Source organism: Martes martes, assembly GCF_963455335.1.
Source record: "Martes martes genome assembly, chromosome: 4".
Classification (NCBI taxonomy): domain Eukaryota; kingdom Metazoa; phylum Chordata; class Mammalia; order Carnivora; family Mustelidae; genus Martes; species Martes martes.
In genome coordinates this window covers 2956248-2971706 of record NC_137891.1, presented here as the reverse complement: position 1 = coordinate 2971706, position 15459 = coordinate 2956248, and the positions used below count along the sequence as shown (strand labels likewise).

General features: G+C 51.8%; 1 protein-coding gene across 7 annotated transcripts in view; it reads right to left on the bottom strand.

Moving 5' to 3' along the window:
• Positions 1–15459, bottom strand: part of PTK2 (protein tyrosine kinase 2) — a 248074-nt gene that overhangs the window by 111266 nt on the left and 121349 nt on the right. For all 7 annotated transcript variants that reach the window (XM_080801823.1, XM_080801827.1, XM_080801826.1 and 4 more), the window contains one exon: positions 3134–3188. In XM_080801823.1, the coding sequence (XP_080657949.1) occupies positions 3134–3188 (55 nt within the window). The remainder of the gene's footprint in view (positions 1–3133; positions 3189–15459) is intronic.

Genomic DNA, 15459 nt, shown 5'->3' with positions numbered 1-15459 from the left:
AAGCCCCGGTGCCCAGGCCCAATCACTACACATCCCCAGCCACCCCAGCCCTGCCTGCTTCCAGCATGTTCTCCGCGCTGCTGCCAGCTCAAGCTGACAGCCACACAGGGAGCAGGCCCGCAGCCCATGTGAGAGCCGCCCTCACACTAGAGTCAGTGGCAGCGGCAGGACAGCCCACAAGGGGCCTGGAGGGACGAGTCTGGTCAGGGAAGGGGGCTCGTGTGCAGCGAGGCGGGCGTGGAGCAGCAAGTGTGCGGGGCCCTGGCAGCCGCTCTCCCGAGCAGGCCCTCCTCCCGCTGCGCCCTCCTCCTACGCGGCTCCCCGCTGACTCGACCCATCTTCCAGTCGCTCTTCAGGCTGTCCACTCGGTCATCTGAGTGAGGTGCGCCGAACGTCACCGAGTGCCAGGCACCAGGTCAAACATGGTGCTCGCGGTGGAGAACGCTGCAGCTGTCATCGGGGCCCTCGGGGATCTTAAAATATGGTGGAGGCAGGCAGACTCAATGCAGACAGGGAAGTTACTGTGAATCCGATTTGAGAAAGTAAAGGTTAAGGCCCTGAGCAGAGTCCTGAGAGGAGGACGGTGCTCCAGCTGTGCTGGGGTGCTGAGGAGACTGCTCGAGGGCGTGGAGGAGCCCAGGTCTGGGGGAGCCGGCCGTGGGGACGGGGTGCTGGAGGAGGTGCAGGCCTGTCCCCTCGCAGACCTCCCAGGGTGCTGCGGGTCACTTGGGCTACACCTGCACCAGGGTATCTGTGACCCCTGGGTGGGGGCCCCCTGTTTTGAGTATGAGCATCCTTTTGAGTAGAGCAATCTGCTGGGGCTCCCAAGAGACTGCAGGAACTGAGGCCGCCTAGGGCTCACACCTGAGAGCTGCTCAGGTCCCGACAGAACAGAGCCGTTTTCACATACTTGGCTGCTTTTTAATTTCACATTGGCTAGTGCACTTTTCTGTTGGGTGAAATGTCGATTTGCTAAAGAACGGTGTCTTCTACTTGTGTGGCTGCCTCCTCCCCACCCCGTCTGCCAGCACACTGCAGACTTGGGCCCAGGGGCATCCCTTCCACTCGAGGGCTGTCTTCCTAGGCCTTCTCGGCACCACAGCAGGACTCTCCAGGTCGAAACGAGTCCCCTGTCCTCCCAGCCCGCACCTAACAGCCCTCTGGAAGGACACAATCTCACCATTCGCACATACCTCCAAACACCCTGGATTTCTCCTCCAACCCCTCCCACCACACCAAACTTCACTAACTTCACTTAAAGCTCTCTGGCCTCTGCGTGCCACCATGGGCCACCTCATTCAGGCCAACGGTCTGTGAACTTCCTGTTCCACCCACCGCTGGGCCTGGCCTGATCACCGGCTTGGAGGGCACCGCACAACGGGTTCCCCACCAGCTCACTGCAGCCTCCGGGGAGTGGATCAGGAAACGGGAATGGGAATGAAACAGCCGGAGCAACACTGAAAACAGGGCCTGAAACATCACAGAAGAGCATTCGTCTCCTCTGCTCTTCCTGACTGTGCTCCACATCTGCAGAGTACTTGAAAGCACATGCTTCCGGATCTGCTTCCCATTTTTAGTGCGCTAGCCGTCGCTGAGAAGCTATGTGAGCAAGGCAGGCCCTTCCCACCTCCTCCGTGACGCTCCAGCGAGCAGCACGCAGAGGCCGGCACACAGGCCCTTTGTCACAGACGGCGTTTGGTAAATTGTACCAACACTCGGACCCAGTGACGGGCAATGGGACACAGTGGATGACCCGTACGGAACAAGCAGCAGCAGCATGATGACCAAGAAACTCTTGCGGAGAAAAGACTAATGCAGGGGCGCCTGGGGGCGCAGACGGTGAAGCCTGTCTTTGGCTCAGGTCATGATTCCAGGGTCCTGGGATCGAACCCCAAGCCGGGCTGCCTGCTCAGAGGGGACCCTGCTTGTCCCTCTCCCTCTGCCCCTCCCCCCGCTTGTGCACTCTTTCCCTCTTGCAAATACATAAAATCTTAAAAATAAATAAGTGATTAATGCAATAAAAACCGCTCGACCTGGCATTTTATCATTGTAGGTAAGCAGCTCAGTCCTCCTCCTCTTCACGCCATGTGACACTCAGTGAGTTTGGTGTTAGTTGTTCTCAGACTTTGTATTTACAAATTCATCAATCCTTGTATGAAGCCCAAGTGTTCGAAAGTGGTTTCATCCCCACTTTACACATGTGGAGACTAAAATACAGTAAAATCACGTAACTTGGCCAAAACTCCACGCAGTTCATGGTGATGAAGTCGGAATTTTCACCGAGGCAGTGTGGCCTCAGAGCAGGTCTTCCGGACCAACAGCCCAGCCCTCTCCAACACTCACTCCGGCCTGCTCGGACGGCCTGCTGTGCGGCTGTTCTGGGACAGAACACCACCTCTGTGATAAACAGAGCGCTAACAGCCACCATTCACATGTAAACCGCATTGGTACGGATGCCGTGGTAGGTGACATACAAACACTGATCTGTCAAATAGTCACCCCAACCCTACAAAATACGGTTTTCTTCATTGTGGAAATAAGAAACGGGCCCAAGACCATGAGGCTCATAAATGGCAAAGGTCCCATGAGCTGGACTCTATTCTGACCGAAGCCTACGCCCTCCCTCCACACTTGAACGTCTCGCCATGTGCTCTGGATTGGCGGGAAACCCTGCCTCAGGGCCCCAGGGCATCCCTCCCCTGCGGTTCCCTCTGCAGGGAGGGAGATGAGCCGATGCTCTGCAGAAGTTACCCATGAGGGGGAGAAGAGAGATCTTTACAGCACACTTACATGTTCACATGTGTGAGCAGACACCCACACGGCTACCGTATGCTGCTTCCTCACCTACGTGTCTCAACATTCCTGAGACCATAAAGACGTAGGTGACAAAGCCTACTGTGTGTGCAGCTTTCTTAGTCTTGTACTTAGCTGAGCGTCACACATGCCAGCAAGTGAAACCGTGACTTTGTAGGACAAAGCTGTGCATACAAAAGTCTGCTTACTATTAACAGAGTATAAGAACCACCAGCCTTTTTACATTGTAACTTTTACACTTAAGAGAGAAAACCATACACCACAGGGAAGTATTTACATAACGTGGCCATCCGAGTGCGATAAAGCAAATTCTAATTACCTTGACAGAATCCAGTAAACTCCTAGGAAAAAATCGCTTCAAACCAACATCTTTTCTGAAACATAAAAAGAAGCGTATTAACAAATAACACCACCAAATCAATCAATATAATGACATTGTTGCAAGAACATAAATGCAATTTAAATTATTCCTCCTTCCACGTATTATTCAGGAAGGAAGGAAGTAAAGTAAGGCTCCACTTTGCCGGCACAGGCAGGGAAGGGGTAGGACAGATCATCTTCTAGATATGAACAGAAAACACTGATACAAGTTGCTTTTAGTAGAACATCTTTTTCCTGCTTTAGACCTCACTGTTGAAAACCATTCCACAATTGGGCCTCTTGGCAGATGGCAATGTCTGCGTAAACACTTCCTGAAGCTTTGCCATCTCAACACCGGTTCAAACTGGGTGACGTCTTATTTGTGGACAAAGCAGACTAACTGGAGTAGGAAAAGGTGTGGGATAAACCATGGAAGCTTAAAAAAAGTTCCTTCAATTAATCCTAAAAGTTGACTATTTTCTTTAAGTAATCTTTTTTGACTAAGGGATTCATTCACCAAACCAAAGTTTATCATCTCAGTTTCATGTAAGAAGCAAAAAGCAAGAAGTTAGATGATTTGCCTAAAGTCAGAAAGCTAAGTGTGGGAAGGTTGGAAGTTCCAGTAATTTTCTTTAGATCAGGCTATAGGACTGATCCTTATGATCACGGGCCTCAAAACACTCCGCTAAGAAAGACCAGCTCCTTCCTTTTCTGCTCCCTATGGTCCTGAGTGTGCCAGGATTTTTGGTCACTAGATGGCCCTCGTGTGCTAGTAAAATTGAACAAGACTCTGCAGGCATCAGGCAATGTGAGGAGACCCGCGGAGGACAGAACAGAATTAAGGAGGAGAAAACTAAACACAGGTATGTCTTTGGAATTAGATAAGGAAACTGTAAGCTGAATAGAAAATATTTTTAAAAATACAAAAGGGGAAAAAAAAAAAAAAAAAAAAAGAAAAAAAAATAAAAATACAAAAGGGGGGCGCCTGGGTGGCTCAGTGGGTTAAGCCGCTGCCTTCGGCTCAGGTCATGATCCCGGGTCCCGGGATGGAGCCCTGCATCTGGCTCTCTGCTCAGCGGGGAGCCTGCTCCTCCCTCACCCCCCTCTGCCTGCCTCTCTGCCTACTTGTGATCTCTGTCTGTCAAATAAATAAAAAAAATCTTTAAAAAAAAAATACAAAAAGGATGACTTCCTTACCCAGGACTGTAAGTTAGCTGGCATTACAAACGAAACCACATATATCACACGGAGTTTGAACAGTTGACCCCACATCCAAACATTTCAACCACGTATTCTATAATCTATCAGTCAGTACTTGCTAAATCCAAAATTGGTCCCGGTTCCCACTCTTTCATTGCTATTATGCTCACAACACGCTTCCGAAATTCTTTCTCGACTTCCAGGACATACCGTTTCCTGGTTCTACTTACCAGTGAATTCATACAACCCTGGTTTTCCATTTCTTTTTCTAACCACTTTGCTTTGTAACTTCCCTTCCTTACCTTTCCAGACCAGCAGCATCTACTGTGATTACAGGGTGTGAAAGAGGGAGAAACGTCCCCCCAGGGTCTTCCCTTTCCGGCTGCCTCCTGGACAGGGACTTTGCCTTTAAGGGTTTGGGCGCCAGCCGCTGCGGGAAGCAGCATGGTAGGGACGTAAAGAGAAACAGCCTAGGATTTTTAGGCATCGTTCCTGAGCACCGTCTCCCCTCCTTTCCTCTCTGGGCAACTGTTCCGTGCTGAGAGCATTTTCCACACGGAGCTCTGAGCTGGAGTCTTCGCGGGGCTGCGGGATGCCTCTGGCTCCCAGTAAACACCTATGAGGCCGAGGTTTTCTCTTCGTAAACCGGGAACGCTAAATCCTGCCGCAAGCCGCGGCGCGGGATGAAGCGAGAGTGTTCAGTCCCTACAACTCTCTCCTCCAGAAATACCGTAGGTGCCCCTCCTGTCCAGTGAGAGTCCGGTCCACGTGACGGACTCCCTGCTGTCTGAGCAGAGGGAGGCGAGACGTTTTCCACCGTGAGCAGATTATACGGTGGGGCTGGGGGAGGATAAAACCGGAAGAGCGGGAGGGTGGAAGGCTGGCAGGTGCCCAAAGAGGTGGGAGGGCAGGCGGCAGAGGAAGCGAGAAGGGAAGAGATCAGACCTGTGCACACCAGGCCATGTGTGAGCGACGGACCCCGTGCACTGAGAGCGGAAGGCTGGGGGCGCGTTGTTTCCGGGGCGTGCGGCACAAGCCAGGTGTACACGGCCTCCTAGTGGGGATCTCGAAGAGGCAGTGGGCCACCAGTCTCTGGGTGGGGGAAGACCGGGGCAGGGGATGTTCTCTTCCCGACTGTGAGACCAGCGTCGCCATTAGCCAAACAGGTGATGCATCTACTTTTCTTAGAGCCAAGTGGAAAGCAAAGAATTTATCACACTCATTTCTGTCACAAATGGGGAAATTAGAGATGGACCCAAAGGGTTGTATGTTTCATGAAAAATGAGAGAGGGCATACTTCTTCGTGAAAATGAAGCCTATTTCTAGGTGTTACTTTTATTTCCAAGACGAAGACAGCTCCGTTTAGGAATAAGAACAAAAAGCTAAGGTCAACGAACACTGTGGTTCAGTTTTTCCAACTATTTTTGAGCAATGGATTTGTAACATTTGTCCGTGTGTTAGACCTCTTTGAAACGTGACACCTGGGGCACCTGGGTGGCTCAGTCACGTAAGCAACTGCCTTCCGTTCAGGTCATGATCTCAAGGTAAGGGTCCAGCCCCATCTAGGGCTCCTGCTCGGGGGGAGTCTGCTTCTCCCTCTCTCGCTGCCCCTCCCGCCTCCACTCGTGTTTTCTCTCGCTCGCTCTGTTCTCTCTCTCTCTCAAATAAATTTTTAAAAAATCTTTAAAAAATGTGACAGCTGGCAAGTGAGAAACTAAAAACAAGGCTAAAGTACACAAAATCATCAGAAAAATTCAAGAACACGTACCCATTAATTTAATCAGGAAGCCAATCTGCTTTGGGCTTCGTGGTAGAGGACGCTGAGGGTCTCCGACCAGCACCTCAGGCGCCGCGCTCAGTTTTAGGGAGACAACCAAATTTACACCCTCTGCTAGGACACCCAGCAGGGACAGGCAGCCTGTCCAGTGTGAGGCTGCCTCTCGAGCTGCGTGTGTCTGCTACCAGGTGACGGCGTGTCCTCTGATGTGCACCAGAAGAGCTTTTAGCTTCCTGTGCCGTCCAACTCACCTGAGCCCAGACTCTGCACATGCGTGAGGTGAGGTGAGTCAGACAGTAAGTACTAGCCGGATGTCTTCAGAGCCACTGGCCTTTATTATAAGGGAACCCATTCTGTACAAATAATTGTCGAGGGATAGATCCCGAGTTCCTGTAAACGCACTGGACAGGAAACTAGCTACGTGAAACTCGTAGAATACTGCCAAACCCCAATTCCCAAACTCAAGCATTAGGCTGCTCGACTCCCATACATGCTCCGAGGAGACGTGCAAACCCACGCGCAGCCGACAGGACGTGACCATCGGGTCAGAGATGTACTGTTCACTGCAGCGATCCTGCGAAGACGTATGTGCTTAAGGCAGCTACACTCGATCGAAGAATCTAGCTCCCTGTGGTGGTGGCCACACGTCAGGGGCTCTACGGCCGCACAGGGAGGAGCAGCTGCCACGCAGGCCCGGGCAGAGAGGACGTTCCCGCCACGGTAGGCCGCTGCACTGGGCGGCATGCACCCTGACTCTCCAGGGCTCGGGGCCAGGCGCCGAGGGCTCCCCAGTGAGCACAAGGGTGAGCGGGATGGACGGACGCTGGGCTCAGCTGCCCACCCGGCACACTGGGCACAGGACGACCGCGCAGCATCCCAACCTCTGGGACGGAGCCCTGCAGCCGGGAGGAGGGCGGCCCGGGACCATGTGGTGGCAGCAGCAGGCAGCGGACCTTCCAGGACGGAGCTGGGAGTCATACCAGCAGCCTTCAGCCAGGACTGCCTGTCCCCGGGCAGCAGGGAGCTTCGGGGGGCTACTCTTCCCACTTTTCTCTCAGGGTTGATAGAAAGGGTTTCTATCCTCTGGTCTCTAAACTTCCAATTATTCTGATGTGAATCTTCGAAGAAAGCAAGGCTGCCCTCATCTGCCTCCTCACACCAGGCCCCACGCTGGGTGACGGGGCAGGACAATCCCCACACACGCCCTTTCCTCAGGGGAGACACGGGGTCAACAACCACTCCCAGAGGTGCTGTCAGACAACGGGGCTCTGGAACCCACATGTCTGCTCGTTGAGACTCGGGGTTTCTGAAGCTGGATATGATCGCTATGATCAACGGCAACCAGAGTCCTCTTAATTAACATTTAATTTACCTCTGTCCTTCCCAGGAACTATCTGCACCACTGCCGACTGATGAGGACAGCGTTAAGCTCCAAGCGCTGCCCCCCCCCGCCCCCGGCTCAAGGCTGACTCCCACTTCCAGCCTTACCCTTCTATAGCCCGCTCCCCACGGACAGCTGTAACGGCAAGAAGACGCGCTCCCGCCGCCCGGCAGCGGCACAGCTCGCCACCTGCAGCCTCTCCCCGACACCCAGACTCTACCACACAGAGGGCGAACGTTCCAGAGTGCCCCCACTGCTGCCTGTAGACTCCCAGCCTGCGGCCCTGCCCTGCACACGTGCACCCAAGTCCACAGACCCCAACACAGCGGGCTTGGGAGACCGGAGTGTGGAGGAAGCTTCACAGTAAGTCAATTCTCAAGTCAGAGATGAATTTATTTCCCCTTTGACACCACTTCTGAGAAGACCCCGGCCTCGTCTGCTGGCTCTGGGTGACTAATACTCTGCGGACATAATTCCTCAAAGATTTAAAGCCCAGGCCAAAGAGCAACCAAAACTGATGTTAAAATACTACTAAAATGTGCATTTTCATACAGCATCCCCATTTTACCCTTACCCCAAACCCTGAGTATCTTTAACATAAAAATACCACTGAGATATTTAGCCTCTAAAACGCCTTTAGCCTCTTAAAAACTGATAAACATGGAAGTTCTCCAACCGCAGTACAGACTGCTATCCATTTCCGAATGGCAGGCTCTCCTCCCTCCCGGGTAATAAGAAGTTGTCTTCTGGCCTGGCACAGCACTGCGGTCCTCTCCTGCAGCCAGCCGTGACCACGTGACTACGACTCGGCCGTGTCCCTCGAAGGAAAAGTACTACGTACACAGCTGTGTCCTTGCAGGGAGGGGAGAGAGAGGGCGCCCACCTCCTCCTCCTCTGGGAGGCTGGAAGGTGCACCAGCCACCCTAGGTCACGGGAGGAAGGGGGCCATGCTACGGACGCAGGGACGGCAGGACGAGAGAGGCCTGGCTCTCTGCTGGCGAGGAACAGTGACCGCTAGGGCTTGTCCTGTATGGAAGAGGAAGGACCTTTGATCTAACAGTTAAGCCACTGCCGATCCAGGCCGAAGCCATCGGCACCTTCCTTTACGTGTGGCGGTAGCTAAAGCAAGCGCTGGACTGCGACTAGAAGACAATGAAGAAACGAGAACAAGGCAAACTTGTAATCAACCTCAGATAATTTTAAATCATGCATTTTTTTTTTTTCCTTCAAGAAACACCGATCGCCGGAACACCACATGAACGTCAGACGCTGCTCGGCGATGGGAATAGTGGGAGCCCCCCCCCGCCCCCCGCCGTCCATGATGCGGACGGTCGCAGCAGAAAACAGACACGAGCACACAAACAACCACAGAGGACTACATCACATGCAAGGATGATGAAAAACACATTTCTTTAAAAAGCAAACCACGTAATAAGGAAATGAGCAGAACTGAAAGGTGAAGTAATTCGTGTAACTTCACCACACAAGTCAGTAGTTTAAACAAGAATCGGGGGTATGTAAAATTCTTCCTTCAACGAGATCACAGCTTATTTGGGTTAATCTGTCTTTGTCACGATGCAGTTGTTAGGTTGAGTATGAAACATTTTTCCTAAAACCTCTGAGCTGACCTCCTGCGGCCGGTGCCTTCCTCCCCTGCCCCGCCTCTACTCACAAAGGCGCACACGGAGTCTCGCCCATCTGCCCGCCACTCTGCTCCCTGGAGGTGCGCACCCTCGGGAGGCCGCGTTCTGGGGCTGGGGCTGGGGCGTCTTCACCACACGTCTCCCCTTTGTCTACGGAGAAGGCACACCGGTTCTCCCGACGGTTAAAGACATGGAAGGATGAGCTCTTTAGTTTAAAGAAAAACTACAGAAGACCCTCCACAGTGCTTTCCCCCACTCGCAGGAACCGACCCGGTTACCTCCAGGGTGACTCAAAAGAGTTATTCAGAAACACGGTAAAGTCGAAGGGGTATCCCTCATTAGGCTATAAACAACCAAGATTGTCTTTAAGTTTTCTGACAGAAACTAGGCAATCCTGAGGACTATTTCACAATTTTTCTCTTGACTGGCAGGGAAAAAGAGAAGCCTAAAATAAACGAATAGGAAACAAGCGATACTCTGCATTTGTGTAGAATTCTTTTCTGTACTAGAAAATACACACCTTTCTAAGTGGCCCCAAGGTACCAGCAACACTCGGTAGAAAAGAGAAATACTGAGGCCCTGGAGGACCTGGGCTGCCGGTCCCTGGGGCAGGAGGCCCGGAGTCCGCTCAGAGCCGGGCGACCCGCTCAGCGGGCACAGGTGTAAAGCCCGGCACCAGCCTTCCCGACAGCGGTGTGCGAAGACAGAACCGAAGGAACAGCTCCACACATTTTTTAAGTACTGAGAAAATACCACGGCGAGTCAAGAATTGTCATGCAGTAAAGCTACCTTTCAAGATGTCAGAATCTGAGCTTTACCACCAAAGGTACATACAAAAGAATTTCTAAATAATATACCGTAAGAAAAAGGGAAGCTGACACCAGAAGGCAGGCTGAGCGACGAGACCGTTCACGCAGCACGGTGACAAACAGGCAGGCCTGCACACCTGGCCCGGCCCGCGCCGAGCGCTGGGGTTCAGGAGCCCTGGGACCGCCGGCCACGGGCACCCGCTCCGGGGTTCTAGACGGGACACTGTCTGAAGGCGTGTATGGGGGGATGGGCCTGGACCCGACAGAGGTTGCAGCTGTGCCATTCACCCCGGCTCTCCACGAAGTTCCTGGGGAGCCCCACTTGCCCAAGCTCGGTCCGCCAGCTCTGATTCAAGCCACCTGGAGGCTCGTGTGAGTCAGAGGAGGAGCCAACGGACACACTCCTGGCACATCACACACACAAGCACACGACAAAAGGCTACTGGGAAGAGCAGATCACATCCCCAGAAATGAACGTGGAATCGAAAAGTATCAATGGTAAAATGAAACACGAGCTGTGAGGCAGGACGGAGACTACTTAGGAGGGAGTGAAGGGCTCAGAGGGCAAATCTAGCGAGCGACACAGGCACTGTCACAGGGGGAAACGGATGGAGAATATGCACCGGGTAAGAGCCACAAAGGTCCAAGTGCTGACAACTCCAGGGCCGACGGCACATACACTTTCCAGATGAAATACGTGGATCCAGGCTGGGTCATGAACAAATGCAAGCGGGAGGCACGAGCAAGACCGGAAGAGCAGCGCAGCGGTCTAAAGGGACAGAGTGACCGCAGAGAAGCGGCCGCGCATCTCTCAGCAGCCGTACCGGAAGGCGATCTCTCGAGCGCGGAGCAAGTACAGCGTCTGAAGGCAAACGCGGCGGGGAGGGTGGTCTGAGGCAGACACAGGGATGTGCAAGAGGTAAAACGGCGCACGTGCTGCCGAATCGACCATGTCTGCATGAGGTTACGGTAACAACATCTAACACGCGGGGCTGAAATAAACACAGAACCAGCACACGGCGGAACGGCATGCGGGCCGGAAGGACGTACGGAGAGGGGGTCCAGAAGAGAGGGGGAAGAGAATGTTAAGATCTAAACTTGGTTAAGCTAATACGGAAGATTAAAATGTAAGTGTAACTAGTAAAAGAATAGAAATAGTTCATATATTTCCAAATCATGAGACAAGAAGATTTAGAATAAGAAAACCCATGAAGAAATAAACAGTAGAAAAGAAAAAAGAAAAAGAAAATCCACACACGCACACACGCGCGCGCACACACACACATGCGTGCACACACACACACATCCCCTTCCCAAAAAACAAAGTTTTGGGGGGAAAAAAGGACAACAAAAATAAAGACAACACAAGTCAGTCCAAATATATTGTTTATCCTAATAAATATGAACATATTAAATCCACCAGTTAGAAGAAACACATTCTGGATTTGTGAAATCCGGCTCCTATGATGCTTATAAGAGACACGCCTAAAAGTTTAAGGATGTAATAAATTGGGAATTAACAGAAGAAAAGTAATAAAGGAAAGAACAGAAGAAGTAATACAAGGAGAGAAAATGAAAGCTGGGTCAGTGCTAACCTCCAAAAGGCAAAGCGAACTTCAGGACGAGAAGTCCCCCCAAAACAAGGAAGTATGTGTGGTTAGGTAGCCTGAGGGTAACTGAATAATGACATGAGGTTCAAGTAACCAAGAAGATAAAAACACTCTGTGTGTTTCTGTGAAAAAGCCCCAAATACAGAGCAAACACGAACTGACCCACAGGAGGAAACGGGTCCGGCCACTCTCACAGAGGGAAACACACACCTTCTCACTTACTGACATGTCAGGAGACAAAGCACCATGAAAGACAGACGTTAACCAGCCTGAAGAGAAAGTCCACTTTTAAAACCACACCATGCTTAAAAAACTGGTCACGTAAAGCAAACACAGCAGAATGTTAACTGAAGGGTTCAGGAGGCAGGTGGGTACGCATACACTCATGGCACGGTTCTCTCAACTTTCTCTGTCTCTGAATGTCTTTATAGTCCATTACTGGAGGGAAATGATCTTACACCAGCCCATAAAGACAGCCTCCACGAAAGCCAAAGAAGCTGTTAGCATAGATCACCACTACCAAGGAAACCTTTGAAGAAATATCTGCATCTTTGGAGATGAGAAAATAGAAATAACTCCACAAAAGTTTGAGAACAAACAGGTCTTGAAACTCGTAACTAAAATGAAAATAACTGGCAGATTTTACTATATTTTAAAAAAAATGACAAGAAAGAAAAAACAAGTCCTGGGTGATGATGGGCCATATAATCACAGCAGACAAAGACCAACTGGGAAGAACATACAGAACAAATACCACAAACACAGTTATTATGACAAAAACCTCTTAATATTAAAACGGAAAAACATAAATAGATGTAAAAACTATAAAAAATACGGCCAAATTTAAACAAGGAATCTGTATGGCGGCCCACATACGGGCAGGTCTTCAATATCATCAGTAATCAAGCTAAAGCAAACAAAACGAGCTCTCATTCGTTGGTCACCAGGCAAAAACGAGCAAGGAAATATGGTGACACCACCTCGTGCTGTCAGGGGCCAGAGCGTCCCCGCGAGGACTGGTGACGTGCAGCACACCCCCGGATCTGACGGCGGCCACGCGGACACGCGCTCAGTCGGCGCGAACGGCTCCCCGAACCAGGCCGAGGGGAGGCGGCGGGCTGCACGTTCACAGTCACGATCTCACGCCGAGCTCGGCCCTGCTGTGCGCGCACAAGTCGAACAAAAGGGGAGGGGCTGTAAGACTATTTCTGAAGACAGTACGACCGAAGGTGGTGAACACAAACCCATGGGAGTTCCGTCTTACCGGACGATTCTGTTCCAATTTTCTCAGCTAGAATGTATTACTACCTTGGAAACTAATGAAAATGATTTGAAAAGGTTCAGAATTAAGTTAACAGACGAACTCTGACATTCCCTTATATGCTTTTCTCTTAAGAACACTGTGAAGTAACGCTACAGTTTGGTTTTCAGTGCGAGGGACAAGCTCTCCTCTGGACCCGATCACAAGGGGAACAAGGGCAGAGGCTCACTCAGGGCCCGCACTGCGTTCGGCTCTCGATGCGGTGGCCTCCCTGACCCCGCACACCGAGGCAGGCATCAGCATCGCCCTCACTCTGTGGTCCTGGAAGCACACACTGGGAACGGGACATGGTGGAAGCAGGACCCACACCAGACACGCTGCGGCGAGAGGACAGTCACACAACATCCGCAGCTACACGGAAGCCCTGGCGGGGGGTGGGGGGGGTAGGACGGGCAGGGCAGACCCAGCACAGTCACAGCCGGGACTGTCAGCCTCTTAAACCCGCCCTTCTTTCCCTTCTCTTGCATGTCTGCCTGACGGACAGAGCACACCTATATAAGAACACACAACAGCCGCCTCCAGACTACAGGGAACTCAGCCTTCCCCCCACACCCCCCGAGAAGGCCTGTGATGACACCACCCTGTACCCATTTCTCCCATAATACGGGCCCTCCCCTGTGCACAGTAACCCCCACATTCTCTTCACTGACCCCCACCCATTAGTGCCTGGGTCTGTCCTCTGCCCCCCACCTCCTCTCCCATCGCCTCAATTTCTGTATTCCCTAGAAATAAGCCAAATTTACACCAATCCTGATGCAATCTTTGTCTTTCATTTCAAACAGATCATTTCTTTTTTAATTAAATTTATTAATTTTTTTAAGTAGATTCCACACCCAGTGTGGGGCTCAAACTCATGACCCAGAGATCGACAGATGCACGCTCTAGCGACTGAGCCAGCCAGGGCCCCTCGTTGCAAACAGAGCTTAACCTGAAAACTCTCTCCAAACATACCCCCACCCCCACCCCGAAGGATCCCTGCTTCTGTCCTGCTGCCACAAACACGTCAATGCGTGGCGCGTGGAGGTTTCATTTGGGCCCCTGCTGTCCTCTGGCTCTGTGTCCTTTTATAGTATTTACCGCATGCCTGGCTCCTTCCACCCGGTGACACAGCAGCTCCTGCTGTGGCCTCGCAGGGATGGGGCAGGATACAGTTCACGGCAACAGGACAGGTTTTCACGGTGACCCGAAGGACACCAACAGGTGTTCTGACGTCCTGTCGCTATCTGCCAGGTGACTTATCACCCAGGTCCTTCTCGGACGTCACGGTTGCCCACCACGGGCTGGAACTCTCGAGATCGTCACCCCTATCTCTCCACTGGCTTTTCACCTCCATTCCCATATCATTTCTCTTTAAATGGAGACAGGCTATTGTAGCATAGTCTCAGCTGTCTAGAGATGCTGGAAACGTAGTAGAGAGTCCCACAGGTGCCCCACGCCCAGGTCCCCTCCCGCTCCTAGCCCCCATCACGAATGGCATATCAGCCACAATTCCTACCGCAACACTGACTTGTACTTCATTCAGATTTCATTACTTTTTCTACATCATTTTTGGTTCAGAATCCAACTGAATCATCATGGCTCCACAGGCTCTTCTTGGCTCCGTCAGCTTCTCAGATTTTCCTTGTTTGGACCATCTTGACAGTTTGAAGGCATACTGGTTTGGTATTTTGAATAATGTCCCTCGGCTAGGAGTAATCTGTGCTTCCCATGATGAGACTGGGCTTATGGGTATGGGAGAGGAAGCCACCAGAGGTGAAGCGGCCTTCTCCACTGACCCCAGCAAGGGCACCTGGCCTGGGTGTGGCCTGTCACTGCGGAGGCCAACCTTGCTCATCTAGCTCAGGTGGTGTCGGCCGGCTTTCTTCACTGCCCGCTGACTTACCCCAACACAGTCCTGTACAAGTCTCCAAGTATAGCCCATCCTTTAAGGTGGGATTTTAAGCTCTGCCCCCTTCGTGGTCACATTTACATAAATTACTTCGAAATCTTCTGTAGGGGAGATCTGTCACTTCTCACGTGTTCACTCATGTGTACGAGTAGGGCCTCCTGGGTATCTGCTCTACGCTCCAGATTCTAATCTAAAACTACTCGCTCATTTTGTAGCTCAAATGATTCCAGCTTTAGGCACTTCAGGTGCTCTCGCCCCACGCTGACCGAGCACTTCCTTCTGGCACAAGATGCGCAGGCCCCTCCTGTACCCCCTTCCCCCCACCCCAGCGTCAGGCATTTTTCAAAGGAGCCCTGGTTCCTTTTACTAATGAACGACATTAGAAACCAGGCATGGGGGACCACGGAAGATTTTAATGCTACTGGTATGAGTGATTTTAAAACAGAAATCCATATCTCTCCTTCCTTTTCATTGAAAAAACATGTGCGTTCCCTCAGAACTGAAAATCAACAGGCTCCAACAACTTCTCTGGTTCCCCGTCCAACAGAAACTCTTCCTGTAATCGGAATCCCTAGTGGCCCAGGACAGAACACAAGTCTCAGCAGCCAGCTGGCACACAGACCCCAGCTCGGCCACGGCCACCCCACTCGCGGCCA